At 39.8% G+C, this 24,136-nt stretch overlaps 1 protein-coding gene across 9 annotated transcripts in view; it reads right to left on the bottom strand.

The window, feature by feature from the left end:
• Positions 1-24,136, bottom strand: part of GLRA2 (glycine receptor alpha 2) — a 156,625-nt gene that overhangs the window by 30,061 nt on the left and 102,428 nt on the right. For 5 of the 9 annotated variants that reach the window (XM_078390392.1, XM_020786800.3, XM_020786801.3 and 2 more), the window contains one exon: positions 1,342-1,491. In XM_078390392.1, the coding sequence (XP_078246518.1) occupies positions 1,342-1,491 (150 nt within the window). Of the gene's footprint in view, positions 1-332; positions 453-1,341; positions 1,492-24,136 lie in introns of all 9 variants that reach the window. The other 4 variants (XM_078390390.1, XM_020786799.3, XM_020786797.3 and 1 more) reach the window with 1 other exon arrangement.

Below are 24,136 nucleotides of genomic sequence, written 5' to 3'. Positions count from 1 at the left end.
TTCCTGGAAATTGATTGGCAGTACATTGAGGACAAGCCAAAGAAATGACTTCCTTATGCAATGCATAATTAACTTATGGAATTCTGTTTATATTATTAAAATAACAGAAATACACTAGTCCGTTGGTGAAAGAAACAGAGGCAGTGTCATGAAAATGGCAACAAGAAAGTAGTACAAACACAAGCCTTAATCAGCAGAAACATATGCAAAGGTATTCATGTGCATAGGACTGATAAGTGTTCAACAGGATGTGATGCCATGAACATTGGTCTCTGCCAATTTATGGCATCATTTGCATACAACCTTCTCTCTCTCTCTCTCTCTCATTTTACCCTCAAACTTGGATTGCAGATCTGATTCACTGGCCCGTATGCCGATGACTCTTTTATCCGCAAGCCATTTGCGCGCCGTACTGACTCGACACTTTCATTCCCAACAGTTACAGTCTGTGCCTGTTCCCAGATTTGCCAGAAAGGATAGCAGCAGCGAGAATGGTAATGGTGCAATGGATATATGAAACAAAAGAAAACAAAAGAAAACAAAACAAAAGAATGGCACTGTTAGAGAAGAATATCAGGATGAACTGTGGAAAGCACTTCAGAAAGAAACCAATTAGAATTGACAATGAGAATCAAACTCGGGCAAAGAATAACTGGAAGAATATGGTTAGGATGGTTTACTATGTGTTTTTTTTGTGTGTGTGTGTATGGTTCCTTTCAAAAACAATGTATAATGAGTAATATTTTATCTGCAGAATGTCAAGCAAGAAACAAGTTTCAGATTTCTAGATCAACACGCATATTGAAAAACAGTAATAAAAAAAAGAGAGAAAAAACACACCACTGTAGGTGTTGCGCTACAAACAGTGGTGGACACCTTATTAGCGAAAGCGGAGCCTAAGGCTATCCATCACCTCAAAATGATAATAAAGCTAATTTAAAAAATTGGACAAGGAAATAAGAAAGACTGGTGTTTATAATACATTTAAATTAAAAATGAAATGAATATTCATTGCAAGCCTAAAATGCAATGTAATTGACTGGAAAGACCCTTCTTAATATTCTCTCTCTCTCTCTAATCTATCATATTTTTGCCCCACCTTTCTCTTTAAAAGAACTCAAGGCTGCTTACATAATTAAAAGGCAATATTTAAAGCTAAAAACAGTGAGTGTACAACAGCGAGTGTTTTGCAAATGTGAAAAGTCTCTTGATTTTGCATGGTTAATTATCAATTCCTTTCATTAAGTCAAAATGTGAGGAAAGAAAGACATGGCAATCACATGGTATGTGTACTGAATGGAAGAAATAAATAGTGGACTCGCTGAAACTAAAGTACTGTACCTTGTTCTGCCTCCTCTGCCTTCTCCGGAGCCTCAGAAATTCCTTGTGTTGCCTTGACACAAAATTCACTGCTGCATATTCAAGCAAGGCAGCAAACACAAAAAGAAGACATACAGCCATCCAAATGTCAATAGCTTTTACATAAGAGACCTGCAAGACAGAGGAAGAAGGAAATAAAAATCATGTCATCTTGTAGTGAGCAGTGACAGATCTGTGTGAGGTGAAGGCAGGAAACATCTACAGAAATGTGGTTCTCTCTGCATCAGCAAGAACCCAGGAACCCTAACCTTTATAGGGCTAAAAAGATCCGGGTCTTTTTAAGACACTGGGAGGCCTGGGGCAGAGAAAACTGATTTGCAAAATGACAAAGCACATTCAGAATATGTTAAAAGTTATCTTTCCCCCACTGCTTTTCTTGTGTTGTTTATTTGGAGATGAGATTATTGAAAGACTGTTCTTTCAGAGAACCCATACTACAGGGAGAAGAGATACCTGGAATGTACCTTCGTGGCACATAACTTATTTTAAAAATGGGCTGATTTGAAGAGTGTTCTTTCTTCTTCACAATTAGAAATTGTGAGGGAGATATGGTGACATCTGGAAAAGCTTCAGCCAAGTCCTTACTATAAGTTATCTTCAAACTAGTACCAAGGTTTTATAGTTTGTATAAATAAATAGTTGAAATAATTAACTGGAGCATATAAATGTATGCAAACAAATACATTATAGTTTTAAATTATTGTTTCACTATTTCTGTACAATGTTTATTATTATTTGCCTTGTGTACAGTAGGACTCCTGTATCTGAAGTTTTACTTGCCTGCAGTTTGCTGCAGCCTTATCTACAACATACATGGGGGCCTCCTTGAAGCCTTTGTCCCACACCTTTTATATATAGGATTCTCTCATATCCCTCGTTTCAAGCATCCATGGTAGATAGTGGAAACAATCCCCCACTGATATGGGGATCCTACTGCATATATGTACATACACAATATATAGAAAAATGTAAAAGCCTGACAGTGGCTGGGCTGAGAATAGGTTGCTATTTGAGATGGGCATGAATCAGAAAAATGGTGATTTGATTTGATTAGTGATTCACCAAGGTTGATGAATCCTGAATTACGAATTTGTGGATTTGATTTGATTATGCATTTTTTATTTCAAAATCCTATAACATGCCCCCCAGCACCTAGAGACACCAAGTTCACAGAGAAGCTTCTCCTGACTCTCCTCTATAAGCCCTGCATATTTGGTGAAGTTTGGGTTTCAGATGCCTGAGTTATACATTCACAAGGAGCCTCCTCCAGAACTCCCCCCCACAGGCACCCAGAGACACCAAAATCACAGAGAAGCTTCTACTGATTCTACTCTATAACCCTCCACGTTTGGTGAAGATTGGGTTTCAGACATCCAAGTTATACACCTACAAAGTGGGTCCTCCCAGGAAAGTGGTCTTCAGCAGCTGGCTTGGGGAAACTCAATCTTCAGGAAGCTTGGAGAGTCAAGGAAAGCTTCTCTTCAATTTTGATGTCTCTAATTGCCAGAGGGAGTGCTCTATTGTAGGTGTATAATTCAGATATCTGAAACCCAGTCTTGTTGGAATTGTAGAGTTACAGGAAGCTTCAATTTTGGTGTCTTTAGGAGCTTGGGGGGGGGATATTTTTTAGCTAAACAAATCAATGAATCAAAAATTGCTTAAAAATCGTGATTTGTATTCATATTAATACAAATCAATTAATTAGTGATTTTTGAACTCATTTGGTGATTCATTTTTCAATTCGTGCCCATCTTTAGTTGCTACTATTAACATTGCTTCTGGCAGCCACCATTTTGCTAATGCTGACGTAATGAAAGGATGCTGCAACCATCAGTTTGTTTATACTTTTTCCTTTAGTTTTATGGAGCTGAAAGAAAAGAGTAGGCAACAAAACAGCAACACCAGTGTTGATGTATTCCCCTCCATATGTGGAGACCTCCCTCCTACATGAGGTTTTGGGAAGTTGCTTCCTACACCCCCAGGTAAATAGAAGTCTGATGGATTTAGAGGGCATTAGGCTGACAAAACTGGCTTAGTCCAACATAAATATCATTTGGTGTTACCTAAAAGTGACTGGGATTTTTGTGTGTGTGTGAAGGAGGCAATTTCTGTCCTCTCCCCTCAGAAGTGAACGAAATATTACAGAGCACTTCCAGCTGTAAATACAAAAGTTATGGTGGCATCTCTAATACAGCTATATTTGGCATTCTTTGTGAGTCATAAATATATTTTATAATTCCTTCACAGAATTTACAGGGTCCCCCCCCCTTCGAACTGACATACCCATCCACTTTATTAGGAGCTCATGAAACACCTTCCTGTCGGAAGAGAAGTCAGAAGGAGCAGCATTTTTGACAGAGTAAATCCTCTCCGGATGTAAAAAAAAAAAAAAAAAGGTGCTGAGGGCAAAATAATAAAGGAAGTCCTGACTTAGCTTTTCTGCCACTTACAGTTTCAGTTCCTGTGCCAGTTGGATGATTCTAACTTGATTGCCTTGCCTCGAAGAATGGGGAAACCAAATCATCACAATTGGCTGTGGAAACAGATATCCCTGTTTTGCAGTGGTTTATTGCCTTAAAGCTGTTTCAGATGAAGTTTTTATCTCACGATTGCCCTGCTTCCTTCATTGAATCCTACAAGGGCTTTACACAAAATCCTCAGCCACTTGTAATCCTCCCTTGTTTTTCCACCACCTTCCTGAGTGGGGGAAAATCAGTCAAGGAGAAAAAAGATAGAAGAGCTGCACATGAGCTTCTTATTACTAGTATGAGGAAGGCTTCTATCTAGAAGTGCCTTAAGGCTGCAATTCTGCACTCATTCATCTTCGTTTAAGGCTCAATGAACTCGGCAAAGCTTACTTCTGAATAGGCAGGCACAGCATTGATTGTAACTGTGTCATTGGACATAGGTGCTTCATTTATCTCATTGTGTGACAAAGAAGAAGCACTGTTATTGTGTCATGTCCCATCAAGACATATTTGACTTACAACAACCCTAACTGGGTTTTCAGAGTAAGTGAGGTCTTTATAAGGAATGGTTTTACCACTGCCCTCTCCTCCCCAATGAGTCCTAGCCCATCACTCTAGTCACTACTCCACCCTGGGGACCTCAAGGGAGATCAACAGATAGAGAGCAGTACTTGCCCATGTAGTAAAAGCGTTCCTTAGAACTGCCTTTACACGAGACAGAGAGGGATTCAGAATGATTAGTCCCTAATGCCAGCAAAACTGGGTCCGGTAATTTTGCTCTAGGCGACTTCACACTCCTTCACCCAAATCTGTCTCGATTTTAAATAAACAATCTGGAAGGTCTGCTCTTCCTCTTTTTACTTTAGGACCCTCTTTTGGTAATATGGTAATGTGGCCAGATCAAAACAATCTTAGTCAAAAATATCCAATTTACTACTCTAGCATGGTCTAAACAAGGAGACAGCTTACAGACAATTTATCTTTTTATATTTTATTACAAAAGATAACATTTCAACAAGCTTAGTTTAACGTCATTTAGTATTTCCAAAATAACCCCCAGCCTTAGCCACCAGTTATTTCCTCTATAAAATGAAAACAATAAAATGTCTAACTAGATCTTAAATAAGCATTCTTACGCAATCCTTTTGATTAAAGTTCTGTCGGCTGCATTTCTCTCGGTATGTCATCTCTTCTCCGTCCTTCTCCTTCTCCTGGACATCTCAGGTTATTTAACATAAGACTTTCAGAATTGTGGATGCAAAATCTAGCTATTAATATTCTAGCACCTGTCATAAAATTAGTGATTAATTCTTTCGACTGATGGTCGACAAGAATGATATTAAAATTGAAGATTGGTATTGTGAAGTATGGGACATTGCATTAAATGATAAATTGACTATGGAACTTAAAATAAAAAGAGGGGAAATAAGTTGTAACAATTTCTATGATATTTGGGGTAAATTTGTGGAATTTGTGTTAGTGAAAGGAAGGGGGAAAGCCTCTAAAGAATACTCAATACAATTTTGGAGAGGTAATATGTAAAAAAAAATTATTATAGTAAATAGAGTCCCGTGGGTATGGGGTGCACGTTAGAATTTAGTTTATAATAAGCACTATTACTTGTATTTTTTTTTTGTATTTTTGATGTTACGTATGTGTTTTTTTTTCTGTATTTTTTGTCTAAAATAAAATTTAAAAAAAAAGAATTGTGGATGCATGTGCACACATATCCTATTTGTTTTAACCAGGCTGTGAGTCCTGCAACCTTCAGTGCTGGTGGGAGAAGATTAGCTGGGGATACTATGTGCCATGCAGATAATCTGTTCTAGAAAACAGACACACACACCCCCTCACACAATTGCCTTCCCAGAGCTGTACAAACATTCTTCACAAAAAAACATAGCTGCCACATACAGGTTTATGTGAAAAGAAAATAAAGCATTATTCCCTGTGCCACGTAATAAATAAAACATTTTATCCTGGGTATAAAATCCTGCATCCATAGCAACCACAAGCAAAACTCCCACGGCTGTCAACAAGATACATATTATGTATTTCATCTCTTAGAGAAGGCAATTCTCCTATTGACCTTTAGCTTCTTAGGGAGCAAAAAGAGATCTCTAAGCCAGTGCTTGTAGCTAGCTCACCACTCTGCTCCACAATGCACTGGAGACCAAAGTAGATAAGACATATTCTAGCAGGAGCAGCAGCTAGTGACTGCACGGTGTTTTTAAAAAGTAAATAACAGCCATAGGGGGCCCAATCCAGAGAGGGAGCCAGGGTGGAGGGGTGCCGTGACTCTAACATTTAGGTCCTGCTGGATGCTGACCAGGATTAGATTGCTTCTGTCAGCCCTGCTATTTGCTTGGAAAGGAAATAATAGGACTGACAGAGACAATCCAGTCTCTGATGTCCAAAGTTAATGGATCCCTGAAGAATCATAGAACTGTAGGTGGAAAGGACCCCATGGGCCATGAGTCTAATCCCCTGCCAAGGCAGGAAATCTACAGCTAACGCACCTCTGGGGAAGCAATTGAGCCTGGATAAAAAAGCAAGATGTCATTAGTTTCTAGATGGCAACATGATATCCAGGATAGAAACCAGCATTGGCTTCTTCTGTTTTTACTTCCTGTTGCTAATTTGTGAAAAAGACAAAAAAGAAAGCTGTTGCGGTGTGCTTCCTAGAAATCACAGTTCTTTGGGAGGAGCCCTCCACAGAGACAAACAGGCAGAGAGAATATGACTCCGAGAGTCCTCTGAGGTCATGAAGTTATCCACCCCAAAGGTAACACTGCTGACCAGCAGCGCTCTGGCCCTCCTCACCATGGAGGATGTTGGAGTTGTAGTCTTGCTGTGCTTTAGGCTCTGTAGAGGGCTCTGTTGTGGGCTCCTCCCAAAGACCCACGACACAGTGATGTCAAGATATTTCCACTCCTTGTGGGTTTAATTTGAGTGCCTGGAGAGGCCTGTCATTTTAGAGATCTTGTCAAAAATAATCTGGGATAATAAGTCTCTTGTAGTTTCTAAGCTACAACTTGTGAAGGGTGAATTTGTATTCAAGGCCAGTGCCATCATTGGCCAGAGTGAAGTGGCTACCTTTTGGGTTGCCATGACAAGACAAGAAATGGTTATTTAATTTCTTGTTATTGCATTTGCATTGTCAGGGCAAGGCATCCTCCTCAAATTTAGACGAGTGCCCCTCCCCCACGCAAATGCCACCTATGCATGCTTGTCACAAGCTGCCCCTGGTGATACAGCAAAATATCTTGTGTGGACTTTACCTGCATTGGTTTCTGGCAATGAGGTTGCCCTATCTGTGGAATTTTTCTGGGATAAAAGGAAATAATCCCTAAGATTTCCCCATGAGCTCTTTAGAAATGGGATGAAACAGAGTATGTGTGTGACAATCTTTTTTCCCTTTCTCCCTCTATATATGTACAGGTACAGTATATCTATACACTATATCTAAATCTGAATCTGTATTTAAATCGATCTACACCCTTATCTGTCATTTGGTCAAAACATGCTGAATATATTCAGGGCTTTCCCCCCCTGTGCCTTCACTTCTATAGCCTGTTACATTGTCTAGGGCCAATAAATCTGTGCCCTTCTAATACCACAAAAGTGCTTGTGGGCGCTGAATAATTAAATACAAAGGAAGGAGTGCTGAAACATCTTCCTTTGTATTTAATTATTTCAATTTATACTCCCCATTTTCTGCCAAGGGGGTGGGGAAATCAAGTCACAGTGAGGATGTCAGCAGAGACATTCGCTGAAGCGTTTGCACCAAATTAGGTAGTGTATCTGTGCCTGGGCTGTCATCTGCAAAACTTTAAATCAGCCCAAACTATCAAGCACACTGATAATAAGTTGCACTTTCTCACCCCCTTTATGCACCTGGGTAGGTGGGGTTTGTTAGCCTTGGAAGGCAGCCCATCTAGGAGAAGGAAAACTCTGATTTCAAGCCTCCACTGCCTTGTGGCTATATCCACTGATGGAAAAGGCTTCAGGAGTTAACCTAGAGGCAAAATCCGGAGCTGGAGTTCTGGAGTCATTTCGTGACTGTGTACAGTCATTCTCTGGCAACTCCTGCAATGTCGCTGGAATCAGTTGTATTGGCTAATGCCTTTCCATTGGACTACTCCAGTGATGTGGAGAGGGTTTTTTTCTGCTTGGGTAACAGTCTGTCCTCCATATTATTTTACCCAGGCTTTGTGCTCTGGAGAGGACACTCCAGCTTCGCATACAACACTGAAATAACACAGGAAGTAGCAGTTACTGGTTATAAGTCTTTGTTCAACTGGCGTAGAGCATGACACCAGGGGCTACTTCCGATGGTGGGAGAGGTCATTGTGCCTCACTAGGTAGCTACCATCCACCTTCTTCAGTGTGGAAGGGATTGCCACTCTCCAATTGGCCTTCGCAGTCGCACTAGATGCTGCTCCAAGACCTCTATTCAGAGCACGTTACCATAGTCTCTCGAGACTGAAGGATGCCTATGTACACACCTCACCCCCCTCTGGCTTTTTTCTTTGAAACATTTTTTGTCTGAAACATTTCCTTAGGAAACTCTACATTGCACCCACCATCTCCAAGGTTATCAAGGTAGGTCTGAATTTGGAAAGATTTGTCACCTTGAATCTGCTACTGGTAAAGGACCGGAACATACCCTTTTTGGTCACGTATAATCTGCAAACAAAATTGCAATCTGAGCTGAAGTAAAATTTTCTCCCCCCTCTCTTAAATTGCACCCATCTGTTTGAAACGGTTCATGAAGATAGTCTTCAGATGTAGACATATTGCCTGTTGTTCCGTTGATACAAATACTGGTATGGACACAAAGAAAGATCAAGTTGGAATCTCTCCAAAAGGACATAAGGCGGAGAGGGTCTCTTGCTGATCAGTGTGCCCTTATTCAGGCACAGACTGGCCTGGAAGGGGCAGGACACAACTCTTGTCATCCTTCTCAGATGTACAGTTTGAATTCTTTGGAGCAGAAATCTTTCTTTCTGTGTACACCATACTTTATATGGTTGGAAAGAGAAAGTGCTGAAATCCAGAATTTATGATCTAACCACTCAAATCACAAAGAAATATGAATGCATTCATCCACAAATACATGGATGTTTAGTCCTAGAAATAAATGTAAGTAATAACTAAAACAAAAGGAAAAAGAAATTGGAGAACACGAGGCTGTTATGCTGCACCAACACTTGACGCTACAGCTAAGCAAAACGTTACTGAGAATGGCCTGTTGACCTCCTCAAACACCCTGTCCAGTGCCACAGTGGTTGGAGAATGCAGGAGAGATCTTGGGCTTTATTGGTGGGAGAAACCATCAGTCTTATTCTTTGATGCCAGTTTAACATCTTCCTGATAGAGTATCAGTTGTGTTTGCAGTCCCACTTTTAACTGCATCACATCTTCATTTTGGCATGTTTAGACCCATGAATGCTGGATTTAACATGAATGATTCGAGGCGGGTCCTGCTCTGTCCCATGAAATCTGTAGGGTCTTTACTTCCCCTTGTGGTTACCCCATGCATACACAAACAAGGCAGTTTGAATGAAAACTATGCTTGTTTCAGCATGGGTCTTGTTTTTATTATGTTATTTTGAATAGATAAAAATAGAATGAAAAAGTACTTTATTATATTTCATGCTTATTTTATATCTTTTCCTTACTCTTACTGCTTTCCCTCTCCTAAAGGGAAAGAGAGATCCCCAGGAAAAGCAAAGCAAAGCAACTCACTAGGTGCCCTTGTGCTAATTCCATTTTCTTAGCTTAAACTGCTTCATAAGGTTCTGCTGCAGATAAAGGGGGAGAAGAAGAGCTATACATGCAGCCTCTGGAGGGAAAAGGTAGCACAGAACCATAACCCAACCAACCAACAAATAAATAAATAAGAATAATCATGACATTTTTAAAATTAAGTTTGAGGGCATCATGTGAGTTCTACCAAGGTCATGTTGGAAATTTTGGAGGAAAGAATATAAATGAAGTAAATAAAACAAATTGAATAAAATGTGTCCTAACAGATGCACTTTGGACTCACATATTGAAGAAATTTCTCATTCACATTAAAATAAGAATTTGGGATGGGGCTTCCACAGACTATTTTCAACCTTAGTTGCAGCTCTCTCTCCCTTTTGTAATGAAGATACTATAACGATTCAAACCTAAAGATGGTGACTTTTTCAAGATTCTGGAAAGATGTTTGGTCTTTAGTGAGTGTAACATAATGAGATAGTCTTCCTCCATCATTTAATATGATGCTGTTTTTAGTATCGTCAAGGCAATTGTCACTAACCTATGGACTTAATTTATTCACTGCTAATATGGAGAGACTATCAGTCATAAGAAATAAACAAATCCTTGTCTCTTCATAATTATGCCTTAGAGAAAGTCATAAAATGTGTATGTTTGGGTAAAGTCTTCAAATAATAAGAAAAAACACATTAGGAAGTTTTGTTGGATGTTTTTACTTAATCACAAAGATGGTTGTGTATGTGTATTTGTGTGCATCTCTATCTCTATCTTTCCCTCTCCAGTATCTTCTGGTGTACATTTTCAAATTTTAGGTACCTTTATTAGGTTCACTGAACTGGATCATGTTTTATGATTCAGATAGTAGTGACTACTATAAAAGCTACAGTGTGGGAAAGACACATTCTTAATGAACTGTGGTCACCTGCATACCAACAGTAATTCGGTACTTTATTAGAGTTCTCAGTGGCAAAAACAATACAACATTTGGATGTACATGCAAACATGTGCCCACACAGAGAATGGGACTGCTCAAAACAGTTACATTCCAAGTTCTAATAAAACGCACCATCCAAATATCTTTTATTGAGGGGATGAGAATCTCACAACGAGCACTCCCATTCTGTGAATGTTCAGCAGTTCCCACAACAGCATATGGGACTTGCAGGGAGATAATAGGTCAGTTTTATGAAACTAGGTTTTTTAAATAGTTGGGATGATTCTGACCAGGGTTGGGATGATGAGGACCAGGGTTCCCCACCTCCCAATATCTTGTTGCCTAAGCCAGAGTATCCAGTGCGGTGTGGTAGACAAAATAAAGATGTGATGCAGTTAAAATGCAGTGCCACCAATGAATATTAATCCAGTCTCCTGAATTAACCTTCAGGAGACTGAGGTTCGATTCCCTGGCTCAGCCATGGAAACTCACTGGGGGTATGTGGAACTGGTAAAAACACTCCATAAATGCTTCACTTACCTTAAAAGCCCTATTAATCCTAGAACCATAGAAAAGTGAATTTGGAAGGGGCTTACAAAGCCATGAAGTCCAGCTCCCTGCTTAATGCAGGAATACAAACAAAGCATATCATAAAGAAATAAATATCTGCCAGGTGATTATCTAATTTTTTCTTGAATGCCTGCAGTATTGGAGCACTCACCAGCTTCCATGGTAACTGGTTCCACTTTCATACTGCTCCAACAGTTAGGAAGTTTTTCCTGATATTCAGCAGAAATCTGGCTTCCTTTAACTTGAGATCATTGTTCTGTGTCCTGCACTGTGGGATGACTGAGAACAGATCTTGCATCTCCTCTGTATGACAGTCTTTCAAATATTAGAAAAGTGCTATCATATCACCCCTCAGTCTTTTTTTCTCAAGGCTAAACATGGCCAATTCTTTCAGCCTTTCCTCATAAGGCTTGGTTTCCAGTCCCCTGATCATCCTTAGGTCGCCCTCCTCTGAACTTGTTAGTATCCTTCTTGAAGTGTGGTGTCCAGAACTGGACACAATACTCAAGGTGAGGCCTAACCAGTGCTGAATAGAGAGGGACTAGCACCTTGCAGGATTTGGAAACTATACTTCTATTAATGCAGCCTAAAATAGCATTTTCCTTTTTTGTAGCCACATCACACTGTTGGCTCATATTTAGATTGTGATCTATGATAATTCCAAGATCCTTCTCACTCGTGGTTTTGCTGAATCAGGTATTAAGGTTACTATAAGTCAGTTCTGACTTGATGGCACATACAAACAACAAAAACAACAAGCCACAGTACTTGATAATGTCGCCTCCCTCTATCAAGTTATGAATGATGACCAAACAAGCAGTTGAATCTTACGTCAGCACACTGGCAATGGGACACTGATCTCTACTGTACCAGCAGCCTAGCTGGGGGTGGGGCATGGGGCAAAGAGTAGTTCATTTAGCATACATAGCTTAGTCTACTCTTAACCCCTCAGGACCTGCCACCCGAGGCAGTTGGCTCCCTTTGCCTAATGGTAGAGCTGCCACCAATGAATATTAATTCAGAGTTTGGAAAGACCTGTTTTTTGAATTCAGATGCAGGACAAGATTGGGGCTTCTTTGCTTTGCTGCTAGTAAAGCTTCCCTACTAGCCCCCCATCTCTCTCCAAGCCCTGTTCCACAGAGGGGAGGAGACCTTAGCACCTTTGACAACAAGGAAAGGTAGCTGGTACCAAAAATGCCTTCCTACTAAAAATGATATCTCAGAGCACAAGAGCATCAGTTCTGCCACAGGGATCTCTAGACTCATGACTTTGTCTTCCTCTAAACTGAATGGGGAGCCAGAGAACACAGCATGCCCAAGAAGGTCACTGGCAATTAAGAAGAAGTTAGAAAGGCCACTCTTGTCTCTATGAGCCCCATCCTTCAATTCTTCTTTCAAATTGACAAGATGGTGGCAATGCTAAGAGAGGTGGGGAGAATTATTATAAAACCAGGGAGAGGAAAACAAGGTTTTATTTAACATTTTCTGTGAAAGCCAAAAAAATAAAAAAGAAGAAAAGAAGAAAAGAAAAGAAAAGAAAAAAGAATGAACCACAATTTTAGAGGTGAACCAAGGGAAGTTTACCTATCAATGTTCCATTCTTCAAGAAACATGCATGTGTCATAGAATAAAAATGCTTCATTGTTCTCCTCACATAAGTGAAAAAGCTAGATCACAAACATAAACATAGACATTTCAGATATCTGCTGGAATTTTGGGGGGAATGCAGACCCAGTGATTAGAGGAACTGTGATACGCGTTCATCATGAATCACAGAAGTGTTACATTCAGATGTGATGGAATCATGCAGGCAAATAGAAATTGCACTAAGATAGATAAGAAATGCCCTGTTTCCCTGAAAATAAGACCTAACCTGAAAATAAGCCCTAGTATGATTTTTCAGGGTGCTCGTAATATACACCCTACCCCCCCCCAAAATAAGCCCTAGTTAAGTGAATTTCCGCCCTCCACCATCGTGCAGCAACCAGAAGATGACATGACTGTATTTGAATCAATGTAGATTGTTGTGCATGAAAAAAATATAAAACAACCCCTGCAAATAAGCCCTACTGGTTTTTTTTTTTGAGCAAAAATTAATATAGGACCCTGTCTTATTTTGGGGAAAACAAGGTACTATTTCCACTAGTTGAAAAAAAAAAATCTAAAAGTAGTGGAGCAAAGTTGATGTGGTTCCTGTGTGCAAAATAATGGTAACAACTGAACCACATAATTAATTTGAAATAACGCAGTTGGCACTTTTTACTTTAATATTTTCCCAGTGGAAGGCTCCTTTGATTAAACTGGGTTAAATATATGCTGTGAAAAATGATGTTTGGGCTGATTTTGCTTTGAGATAGAAATAGATTGTCTTTCCCTTGTATTCAGTAGGGCCAAGGGAGAGAGCCAGGGAATGAAAGCATTCAGTACCCACAGGTGCTAAGGCACTACAAAGACTGATAGTCCCTTTATCTCCTGAACCATCCCTTTACGGGAAGCATTAAAAAGATACTGCAAAAATGAGCATTTCTTGCTCCAGCAATTCTTCTATAGCTTATTGCTATTTGGCTTTTTAGGTCTGGGCTTGTAAACAGAGATATATAGGGACTTGTCCTTAAGCCAGCCCAGCAATATTCAGTTCCCTTTTGCACTGTAAATGGAGTACATGCATGCTATCTCTCAGTGGTTGATGTCTCCCCATTGCCTGCTGTCAAGAAAACATGTTACTTAACAGTGCATGCACTGAATCTTATTTATTGTTCGGCTTTGAAAGATGACCATCCCAGATTCCCAGCTCCTTTATAAAACATGAAGACCAATGAAATAGGCTCCAACATGGCCTTTTCTTGCGTTCCTGCACTCACAAAGAAAAACGTGGCCCACAGCCTGAATGTTGCAACCAGCATTGTGCTCGGCTTATGGAGGGGAAGGGATGACAAAACTCTCTAAGTCTGCCATGGTGCCTTACAGCTCTGTGAAATTGCTAATGAAGTGGCTTTAAGACAATAGTGATACTTCAATAAACTTTAGTAAGCCTAGCTGAATGAGAGAAAAGAAAAAGAAGACTTCCAGAATTCAGAAAGGCTACCCAGACAATGAGACACGTTTTTCACGTTGCCCTACGTTTTGTGAAGTGGTTGGCACAGCAGCTGGAAAAGAAGGATATTTCAGTAAGCTGAGTGAGGGGAGGGAAAAAAAAAACTGTTCCAGAATGCAGAAAGGCTATCTAAGCAACCATGCAAATCTTTTGCTTTGCCATGTACAACATTGCTGGTTTAGTCACTGCAAGAAAATACATAATGCATGGGGACCATATTGGAGTCCTCCCTGTCACTTTTGTGGTAGGACCATTCAGAAGCTCACTCACCTTCTCCTTTGGCACCAGGACCTCACTGTACCAAGAGAGATCTCTTCTTTCCTCAGTTATCTTTTTAACCCCACAAATGCCAAAATCTAGATGTGAACCTCATGATGAGTGTAGGAATACCCTATTTCCCAGCCCTATTTATTTTTTACAGTACTTTTATTTTTGAAATGCATCAACTTTTTCCTTTCTTTTTGGAGGGTACCATAATTTCCTTCTCCTCTGTCAGGATTTGTTCCTTTAAGTGAACAAGGGGTTAAATTTAATAGTGTAGTGAGAATGCAAAGTCATGCCTATAATGTCAAGTCAATGGATGACAGATGGGACAAGCTTAGGTAATGCTTGTCAACCACATCCAGCTGCTAGGTCTGCAGTGATAGGCTGCTCTCACTATTTAAGCAAGTGTGTCAGAACAGCACTTTGCCACTCATTTGTGAGTTTGGTGGTCATTACTTTACTTGAATGTGAATGTTATGTTACTCTGAGATATCTATGCCAATGTATATATTGCCATGTATATAATATATCTGACTATGGAATATATGACAATGGACCTCTGGATCTAACAGGGATTGCTTGTGGTGAGGGCACTTACTAACTTGGTGCAACTGTTCACAGTAGCAGGGAGGGAAGCTTACTCTGCCACTGTGGGAGGGGACCCACCTGGACCAAAGCCTGTTGGTAGCACTGCTTGGGATCATGAGATGATGGGGAGAGAAGTAGGAAAAGCAGGGGAGGGAGAACACACTCTTCACTTTCCTGAAATCTTTTATGCTATATAATACTAAAGGGTTCAGATCTGGAGCTGGCTAATTGCTCTATGGCTATATTATGGAAAGGGAGTAAGCAGTATATACCTCATAGTGCAAGGAACTCTTTTACAAATTGTGTTGCAAGCATTCCCCACTACCTAAAGAATGCCTCAAGGCTATTGAGATATATAAGGGCAGGCCGATTTGTTTTCTGAACATTTTCCCATTTGTTTTAAGTAGCGTACAATCCATTTAGGAGAGAAGGGAAAACTCACCCCTGAGCCTCCCTCCCCCCCCCCCAACACAAGCTGCCAGTGCTAACTATTAGTTAAACCCTTAAAACAATCATTCTTCAAGCTGTGTCATTTTTTTTTTTTTTTGGCTTGTAACCAAAGCAAATTCCAACCAGTGTGACTTAAGGCCAAGGAGGATGGCACAGTTGTCATCCAAACATGTTGGGGAAGGCTGTTTGATAGATTGGATTTTGTTGCTTGCCTGCCTGGCTGGCAAAAATTGTTTGCCATAATTTTATTTGACCCTCCTGGGTTCTTTGTTTTTGTTTACATTTTGGCTTTTTATTATTTTCTAATGCCTTTTACTTTTGGTGGTCCAAATGGTTTTGTTGCGTGTTTATTTTACTTTTCATTGTTTTATATTGCTGTTTTTATTCTTCTTCTAAGTTTCCTTGAATTGCGTGAGCGAGGTGGGAAGGCTTAAAAACACAATAGCTATACATATGAGTAAGGACCAAAATTACCCAGAAAAGGAAGACACAGATGCTAGAAACAATGTAGTGAGGTCATCTGGCATTACTAGTAAGACATACAGTCAAGGGTAACCAAAATACTCCTGTTGCCTAAGAAAGGAAGTGAAGCACCACCCCTGACATTGCCTAAGGTTATGAAGGCAGCAGGAGGACAGAGAATGGGGTGGATGGACAGTGTCACCGAAGGGACCAACATGAATTTGATCAAACTCTGGGAGGCAGTGGAAGACAGGAAGGCCTGGCGTGCTCTGGTTTATGGGGTCATGAAGAGGGGCAGGATGGATCATGTGTGGGAACTATCTATCTATCTATCTATCTATCTATCTATCTATCTATCTATCTATCTATCTATCTATCTATCTATCTATCTATCTATCTATCTATCTATCTATCTATCTATCTATCTATCTATCTATCTATCTATCTATCTATCTATCGTGGACAGCCTTTGTGTCTATGAAGAGGCAGACTGCAAAGCACAAATTAGATTCAAATGTGCCATAAACAGGAACAATCTGTTACCATTTCAAGTCCTTTTGCAGTTCTGAAAGAATTCTCAGAGCGACTTGTGCCTTTTCAAATTATTTCAAACAATGTTCTGAGGAGCTGTCTAAAGTCACCTAGTATTTTTTTAAACTACAGTAAGATAATTTTTTTCAGAGTGAGGTACAGGTTCTAATCAGTGATTTGGGCTATTAATGAAGAGAAAACTGATGTGCAGTTGTCCTGCACTACTTTACTAGAAACTTGTTTCTCAGTGCTTAGCCCAATTATTCATGATTACTTATGAGCAGATTAAGCTGTAAAACAATTAATTTATCCACAGCTTTTTTTCTCCAGCTGTTCTTCTTCCTTTCAATTTGTAAAAAATGAAGACAACTTTTGTCCCTTTTCATAGCATGTGTATCATCCATTTTCATGCTTTTTTCTCCCAGGAAGCAACACTTTATCCTTCTTTGCTCTTTTAATGATCAAATAGTGTAATAACAATATGGCAATTCATTATAGATTATCAAATGTAAATTCCAGACTGGCTAAAGTTCAAGGAAGAATGGGAAACTGGGCTACATCCATCAATTTAACTGGAATACTACCAGTCTTTGACTTCTTTCTTTGAACAATTTCCATTAACGTTGGCCGTATGAAGAACGTTGTGATTTTAAGAACTAGTATCTGAGGATCAAATTGGATGGTATGTTTAGGATACATTTAGAAGAATTGTGTCCTGGAGTAGTGAAAATATCACTGTGTAAAAGCATGTGATTGCTTTCACCTACTTATCTTGCAGGAGATGCTGGTCTGTCCCTTCAGCACTGCCTGAGGGCCGTACTGTAATGGATACAGGAAAATGGGCTGAGGCTGAAACCGGACAAGACGGAGGTGCTGAGGGTGGGTGCCCCCGGAGTTGGAGGCTTGGGTGACTCCCTCTCTTTCGGGGGGTGGTGACCCTGGCCTCAAAGAGTGGGGTTTGCAGTTTGGGGATCCATCTGGACCCAGCACTCACCATGGAAACGCAGGTGGCGTCAGTAGTCCACACCGCCTTTTTTCATCTGTGACAGATAGCCCAGCTGCGACCCTATCTCGATGTGGGGGCACTCACCACCTTGGTTCATGCACTTGTAATCTCAAGATTAGACCACTGCAACACGCTCTACGTGGGGCTACCTTTGATGTTGACGCGGAAACTCCAGGTGGTGCAGAATGCGGCGGCCAGACTCCTGAACGGAGTGAGAAAATACCATCATATCTCTCCTATTCTGGCCGCACTGCATTGGCTGCCCATCTGGTCCACATCAACTTCAAAGTTTTGATGCTTACATATAAGGCCCTAAACGGTTTAGGGCCTCGATATTTGGCGGAACACCTACTCCCACCAAGCTCTACCCGTGTCACTCATGCAAGTCAGGAGGTGAGGCTGAGGAGCCTGACACCGAGGGGGGCCCGGAAGGCGGTGGCTCCTCGCCTCTGGAACAATCTCCCTCCAGAGATTTGTGTGATCCCCTCACTGGGTATTTTTAAAAAAACAACTAAAAACTTGGATTTTCGGGCATGCCTTCCCCTCCAGTCAATATCTGCTTCTCTTCATTTCTCTTTGTGGTTTACCTTTCATTCTCTTCCCCATCTTTGATTATTTAATGAAATCTATTATTATTATTATTATTATTATTATTATTATTATTATTATTATTATTATTATTATTATTATTATTATTATTATTATTATTATTATTATTATTATTATTATTATTATTATTATTATTATTATTATTATTATTTTATGATAGTATTATAATTTTGTAAGCCGCCTAGAGTGGTCATAACGACCAGATAGGCGGGATATAAATAGAATAAATAAATAAATAAATAAATAAATAAATAAATAAATAAATAAATAAATAAATAAATAAATAAATAATTTAGTTGCTTTATTTTATTATTGGTTTTGTTGTTGTTTAGTCATGTCCGACTCTTTGCGACCCCATGGACCTGAGCACGCCAGGCCCTCCTGTCTTCCACTGCCTCCAGGAGTTGGGTCAAATTCATGTTGGTAGCTTCGATGACACTGTCCAACCATCTTGTCCTCTGTCGTCCCCTTCTCCTCTTACCTTCACACTTTCCTAACATCAGGATCTTTTCCAGGAAGTCTTCTCTTCTCATGAGATGGTTAGTGGGAGGTAAATAAAGGCTCAATTTACAAGCCACTGCTGAGGCAGCTATCTCTGAGAAAATGCCAATGTAAAAGGGAAGCAGATTAATTGTAGGGATCTCTCTTAATGTCTAGTTTGACCTTGATTTTGCTTGCTGGGTGCTGAAAAATCTCTATGGGAGACTGTGAATTATTATTACTATATCCTACCGATCAGTGCTTCAGAGCCTGGATAACTTGATTGAAATATTGTTTTTGTCATTTTTCTTTCTATTCAGATAGAAATGTCTTCTCCATCTAGTGATGCATTTGTTGTGCTTTCTCTATATTTTCAGCATCTTTTGTGCACTTTTGTGCACAGCAAATGTATTGATATAGTGGGATGTAGTAAAGGGCTGGGTGTGGGAGATGTACTGTAAGTATTGCCTAAATATGCCATTCCACCTCTGATTTTTATATTATTCAGTTTGTGAAGTCTACAATTACATTATTTGCCATATGTAACCCTTCACAGTGATTTCCTAGCTTATTTTATAATATGCATGGGAAAACGGAAAATAATACAAATATGTTTTTTCTTTGATCTGAATTATACAAACAGGGCATATTTTGGCTCTGAATCACAAAATAAACTCATGTGGATGCTGATTATTTTTGTTTTAGGCACGGATATCTATTTATAATAACTTCATCACTTAAAGAAGATTAAAAAACTTTAAGCGAGTTTTCATGGAGCTTTCAGAATTGATTTTTTTAATATAAAGAATATTATTTGATAATAAGTTTCACTGCAGTAATGATCACTGTAATTAATCAGCCTTTTCACGATGGTATGTGATCAGTGAATTTGTCTAATCATAAACAAATAAGCAGTGTACTCTAATCTGACAATTTATGTGTACATAGCATTCAGGGGAATTAGCTCTTGCCAGGCTATGGTTTTGTTTAAGGATTAAAAAAGCGTCTCCTCATTAATGAGAAATGGGGTGGGGGAGTGTTTCTTACTTAAACAAAAGCAGAACTATGATTACGAATATATTGCTATAGTGTAATGCAGTAAAGGAGATGTACGTCTTGCTTAAACATCTCCTGTGTTAGGTGTCTTTAGGCACATTACAAGAGCTTGGCATGGGAAATCACTTTTGTTTTCCTATAACTCCCAGAATCCCCCGTCAGTATTCATGTATTTCATAACCCATATCTCTGAAAGGTATGTGTCTCCGTCTGGGTGAAAATACATGTAAGCTCCACTGGATGTAATGGGGCTTACCCACAGCCAGGGTTCCTCAGATCTCAATCCAAGACTGCAGTCTTACAGACACTGGCTTTAGAGTTATTCCTTATCAATACTTGATAGGTTCTGGTAAAGCTGTGGATCTCCACAGGGCTAGAAAAAGCACCCTGCCTAAAAATATGTAGAGCCTAGTATGAGTTGACGACTGTAGCTACAGTAAATGGATCAATGGTCTCTCTGACTCTACTACTTATTTATTTACAGTCCTTAGACCAATTGTCTCTCTAACCCAGTCAACTTCTTATTCTATATTAAGACACTAAAGTTAGTATCATCCATCTATCAGGATAAAGCATCTCCCCATGTTTCAATCTGTTTTTGAGTAGAGTTGTAGGATGGGTTGTTACAGAGGGTCTGGGAAATCTGTTAATTATACTTTCTCTTGCTTTCAGATGTTTGAACCTGAAGCTCTCATTTATTCCAAATATGAAGCCATTTGCTTATTTTTGGTAAACTCTTTACTTTCTTCCCTGTCTGCATTGTCCAAGTTCAATCAACACAGCTCTTACAAGAATGGAGATGGCGCTGTTATACCTGCTTGCCATATGGAAATTAAAGATGATGACATTTTTGGCTGATGCATGAAAGTCAAAAGGCCTGGTCCTTTTGCATCAGCAGTAGAATTAGCAAAAACAATTAGATTTTGAACATAATGCAATGATTTTCATGCAAAAAGTGAAGAATGCACAAAAAATCCCAATGCTCTCAAGCACAGACAGACTCTGAAGATTGCGTTTTCACCTGCAACAACAAAGTAAGAAAAGACGGTTGTTGTGGGTTTTTCGGACTGTTTGGCTGTGTTCTGAAGGTTGTTCTTCCTGACGTTTTGCCAGTCTCTGTGGCTGGCATCTTCAGAGGACAGGAGTAGGAACTCTGTGCCAGCCACAGAGACTGGTGAAATGTCAGGAAGAACAACCTTCAGAACACAGCCAAAGAACCCGAAAAGCCCACAACAACCATCAGATCCCAGCCGTGAAAGCCTTTGAGAATACAAACTAAGAAAAGGTTAACATCCCTAGATAGTTGGCTATTCAAGTATACCATTGGATCTTGGTTACAACATGTGGAAAATTCAGGCTTAAATTCAAGCCTCACCTGCCCTAGAGACATAATAATGCAAATATTAATTTATTTACACATATACCTTAAATTAAATACTACAAGGTACAGGTCCTGGTAGGTTTTTATAATCTTGCTAAAAACTACAAGGGATCACAATTCTGTGTTGGAATATAAGGGCAGTCCCTCTCACCTTTATTTATTTCAGTTAGCATCTCAGAGAAACAATCTTAGAAAGACCTTTTTCTGCCCCAATGTTTCTTAACTACAGGTGTGTTTAACAATGGTACAGTAGTATGCATAATTCCCCATGTGGAGACACAAACTTTTCAGGTTGCTCTGCTATTCTCTTGGAAGAGGCAAGAAAGGAAGGAGCAGGGGAAATTTCATTCTGTTTTTTTTTTTTTTCAGTCCAGTGCTCAAGCCTATCTTTCTGAATTTTGTTCCTGTCTCCCAACATATTAACTATTTCATGCAGTTTTGTGTCATCTGCACATTTTATAGGTATTCCCTGCACTCCCTTGTCCAAGTTATTAATAAAAATGTTGAAGAGCCCTGGGCCCAGAACTGAGCCTTCTAGTACCCCACTTGTTATCTCCTCCTAATTTGAAAAATAGCCATTTATAAGCACTCTCTGAGGATGATTCTGTAACCAACTGCATCCACCTAAGAGTTGTTCTATTCAGCCCACACCTATTTAGCTTACTAATCAAAGTATCATGGGGCCCTCTGTCAAAGGCTTTGCTGAAGTCAAGATACATTACATCTACAGCATTCCCATTGTCTACCAGCGAGTTTTACCTGATCAAAAAAGGAGATACGAGATTAAGTAAGATTAGTCTGGCAGGATTTGTTCTTGACATGTTGGCTTCCAGTTATTACAGCATTGTTTTCAAGGTGCTCACAGAGTGACTGCTTTATAATCTGTTCCAGAATTTTCCCTGGTTAGAAAGCACTGTCACACTAAGAGCTTCTCAAGTTGAGATAATAAAAATCTTGCATGCTTTATAACACTGGGGATCGGGGGGGGGGGGGCATTTTTTAAGGACCTAAAGGTATTCTCTCCTTTCAATTGAGCTATCGCTAAAGTTATTTTTCATGCCTTTGGCTTGCCCCTCTCTAATTCCTGTTTGCTTTCTTCGCTTCTTTTTTATTTGTTAATCTCACTCTGCTTCTGATCTCCAACCATGCAGCTAGCATGGAGGGTCTTTTTCCCATATGGTTGATCAGATCAAAAACAAACAAAAAACAAACAAACAAAAAACCCCAAAATAAATAAAGAAGACAAAAATGTTGTGGCACCTTAGAGACTAACTGCTATACTTTAATGTGAGCTTTCATGGACAAGTTCACTTCCTTCCCTGTTTTCTATTGTGTTGTGCCAGACCATGTGGTCTTTCGTGCTTGGTGGGTGACAATGAACTCATATTGTTATTTTCCCTTTTCCCGCATACTGTTGCCTGCTTTTGGAATAGGCTGAGTCGCTGTTGCCTTGCCTCTGGTTTTTGGAGTAGTTTTCAGGGGTTCTTTGAGGCTTTAGGAGTGCCAGAAAAATATGAATAGAGAAGCATGAAACAAATGATGTGAAAGTGATTTTTCAGTCCTGAAAGGACCAGTACACAAAAAACACAGAAATGTAAGAAAATGAGTGACATCCCCTGAAAGAACCCAGAACGAAAGAAATACGAAAATTTTCACCATGCAAGTCCTTATTACTGAATACAAAACAAGTTCCACACTTGTCATCCTTCAGAAATAGTTACTTCTCTTCTGCAGCAGTTGTCTTTCTTCCTCCTTTTAAAAAGGAGACAAGGCAACATGTTATGAAGTCTCCATCTGCTCCTTCCTATGACCTGTTCTGTAGGCATAGGAACTCAATGCGTGAAATGCTGCCTTTACAGCAGTTTAGAATATCACATTTTCTTGATCTGACCTCAAATTTCCTTGTGAACAGCTCCCCACAGCTCACTTTTCATCATCATCACTGTCATTAACAGTCTCATTTTTATTCATGTGTAACAGCAAAAATCTCCCATCTCCATTTCTCCCCTTAGGTAAATGTCACCATCCCAGGGATTTGTGGTTAATGATTGCTACCGACAATATCCTATTTGCTTTAACTTAAGAGCACAATGCAATGAGAGCCTTTTGAGTCCCATTAGGATAAGGGACTGTGCTCCCTTGGCATCTGACATCATGTTAGTGCAGTGACAATGTGCCTTGTTTCGTGGATCTCACAAGAGGCTGTTTCTCTAGACCATTCACTAAGACCTCTCAACGGAAAACCAAAGTCCTCTGATACCTTAAAGATTAACCAAGATCATTGTTTGCTTATGTGGGCAAGGACTCCACAGATGCGAAACTCCCACTGCTGCATCAGATTCACCATTGTGCTGTCTTTGATGTCAATTGGGGGGTTGAGGGATCATATTCCCAGCCTCCGACTCTGCAGCTTGATACCTAAACCACTGAGCTGTCCAGGAATTCAATAATGGAGACCCTGATGAGAAAAAACACACTTCCTTTCTCACTCTTCCCTGCAAGTAAGGAATCTTACAAGGCTTGGAAATTCCTTGCCTTCTCAAGTTGAGGCAGCCCCACATAGGGCCTGGCCACACTGAAATGTGGTGAATAGAATAGAACAGTTTATTTATGGTCCTTAGACCAGCTGAAATGTGATGTGATATGGCCTATGCTTAGAAGGACTTTATCTTCAGTGCAATCTATTTTAACTCCTGGGTAACCATCTGTGAAGGCAAAACAAAGAGCTATTTTGCATCTCAACGAATCATTCCCAAAAGATTGAATGCTCTAGCCTTGTGCCAGAAAAAATATGGGCCAGATCTTAAGGTGGAAATATGGATTGTTTTCAGTAGAAACACAAGCAGATTAGGTATCCCCCCCATGCCAAACAGTGCTATTAGGAAGCCATTTATCTTATCTATATGCCAGTGTGAAGAGGCTCATTGTTTCATGGGAAACAATGAAGAGGACGTCTAGCTCCAAAATTCGCAGCAAAATGAAATATGACAAAGAAAATGCCACTACCAATGTTAAGTACCCATCCCATCCTCTCTTTCAATCTACCCAACGTACCTCCCTGCATACTCTATTTTATTATTGTAGGGTTTTTCTA

Source organism: Pogona vitticeps, chromosome 3, assembly GCF_051106095.1.
Source record: "Pogona vitticeps strain Pit_001003342236 chromosome 3, PviZW2.1, whole genome shotgun sequence".
NCBI classification, from domain to species: domain Eukaryota; kingdom Metazoa; phylum Chordata; class Lepidosauria; order Squamata; family Agamidae; genus Pogona; species Pogona vitticeps.
The sequence above is the reverse complement of the archived record's forward strand: the minus strand, read 5'-3'. Positions and strand labels throughout refer to the sequence as shown.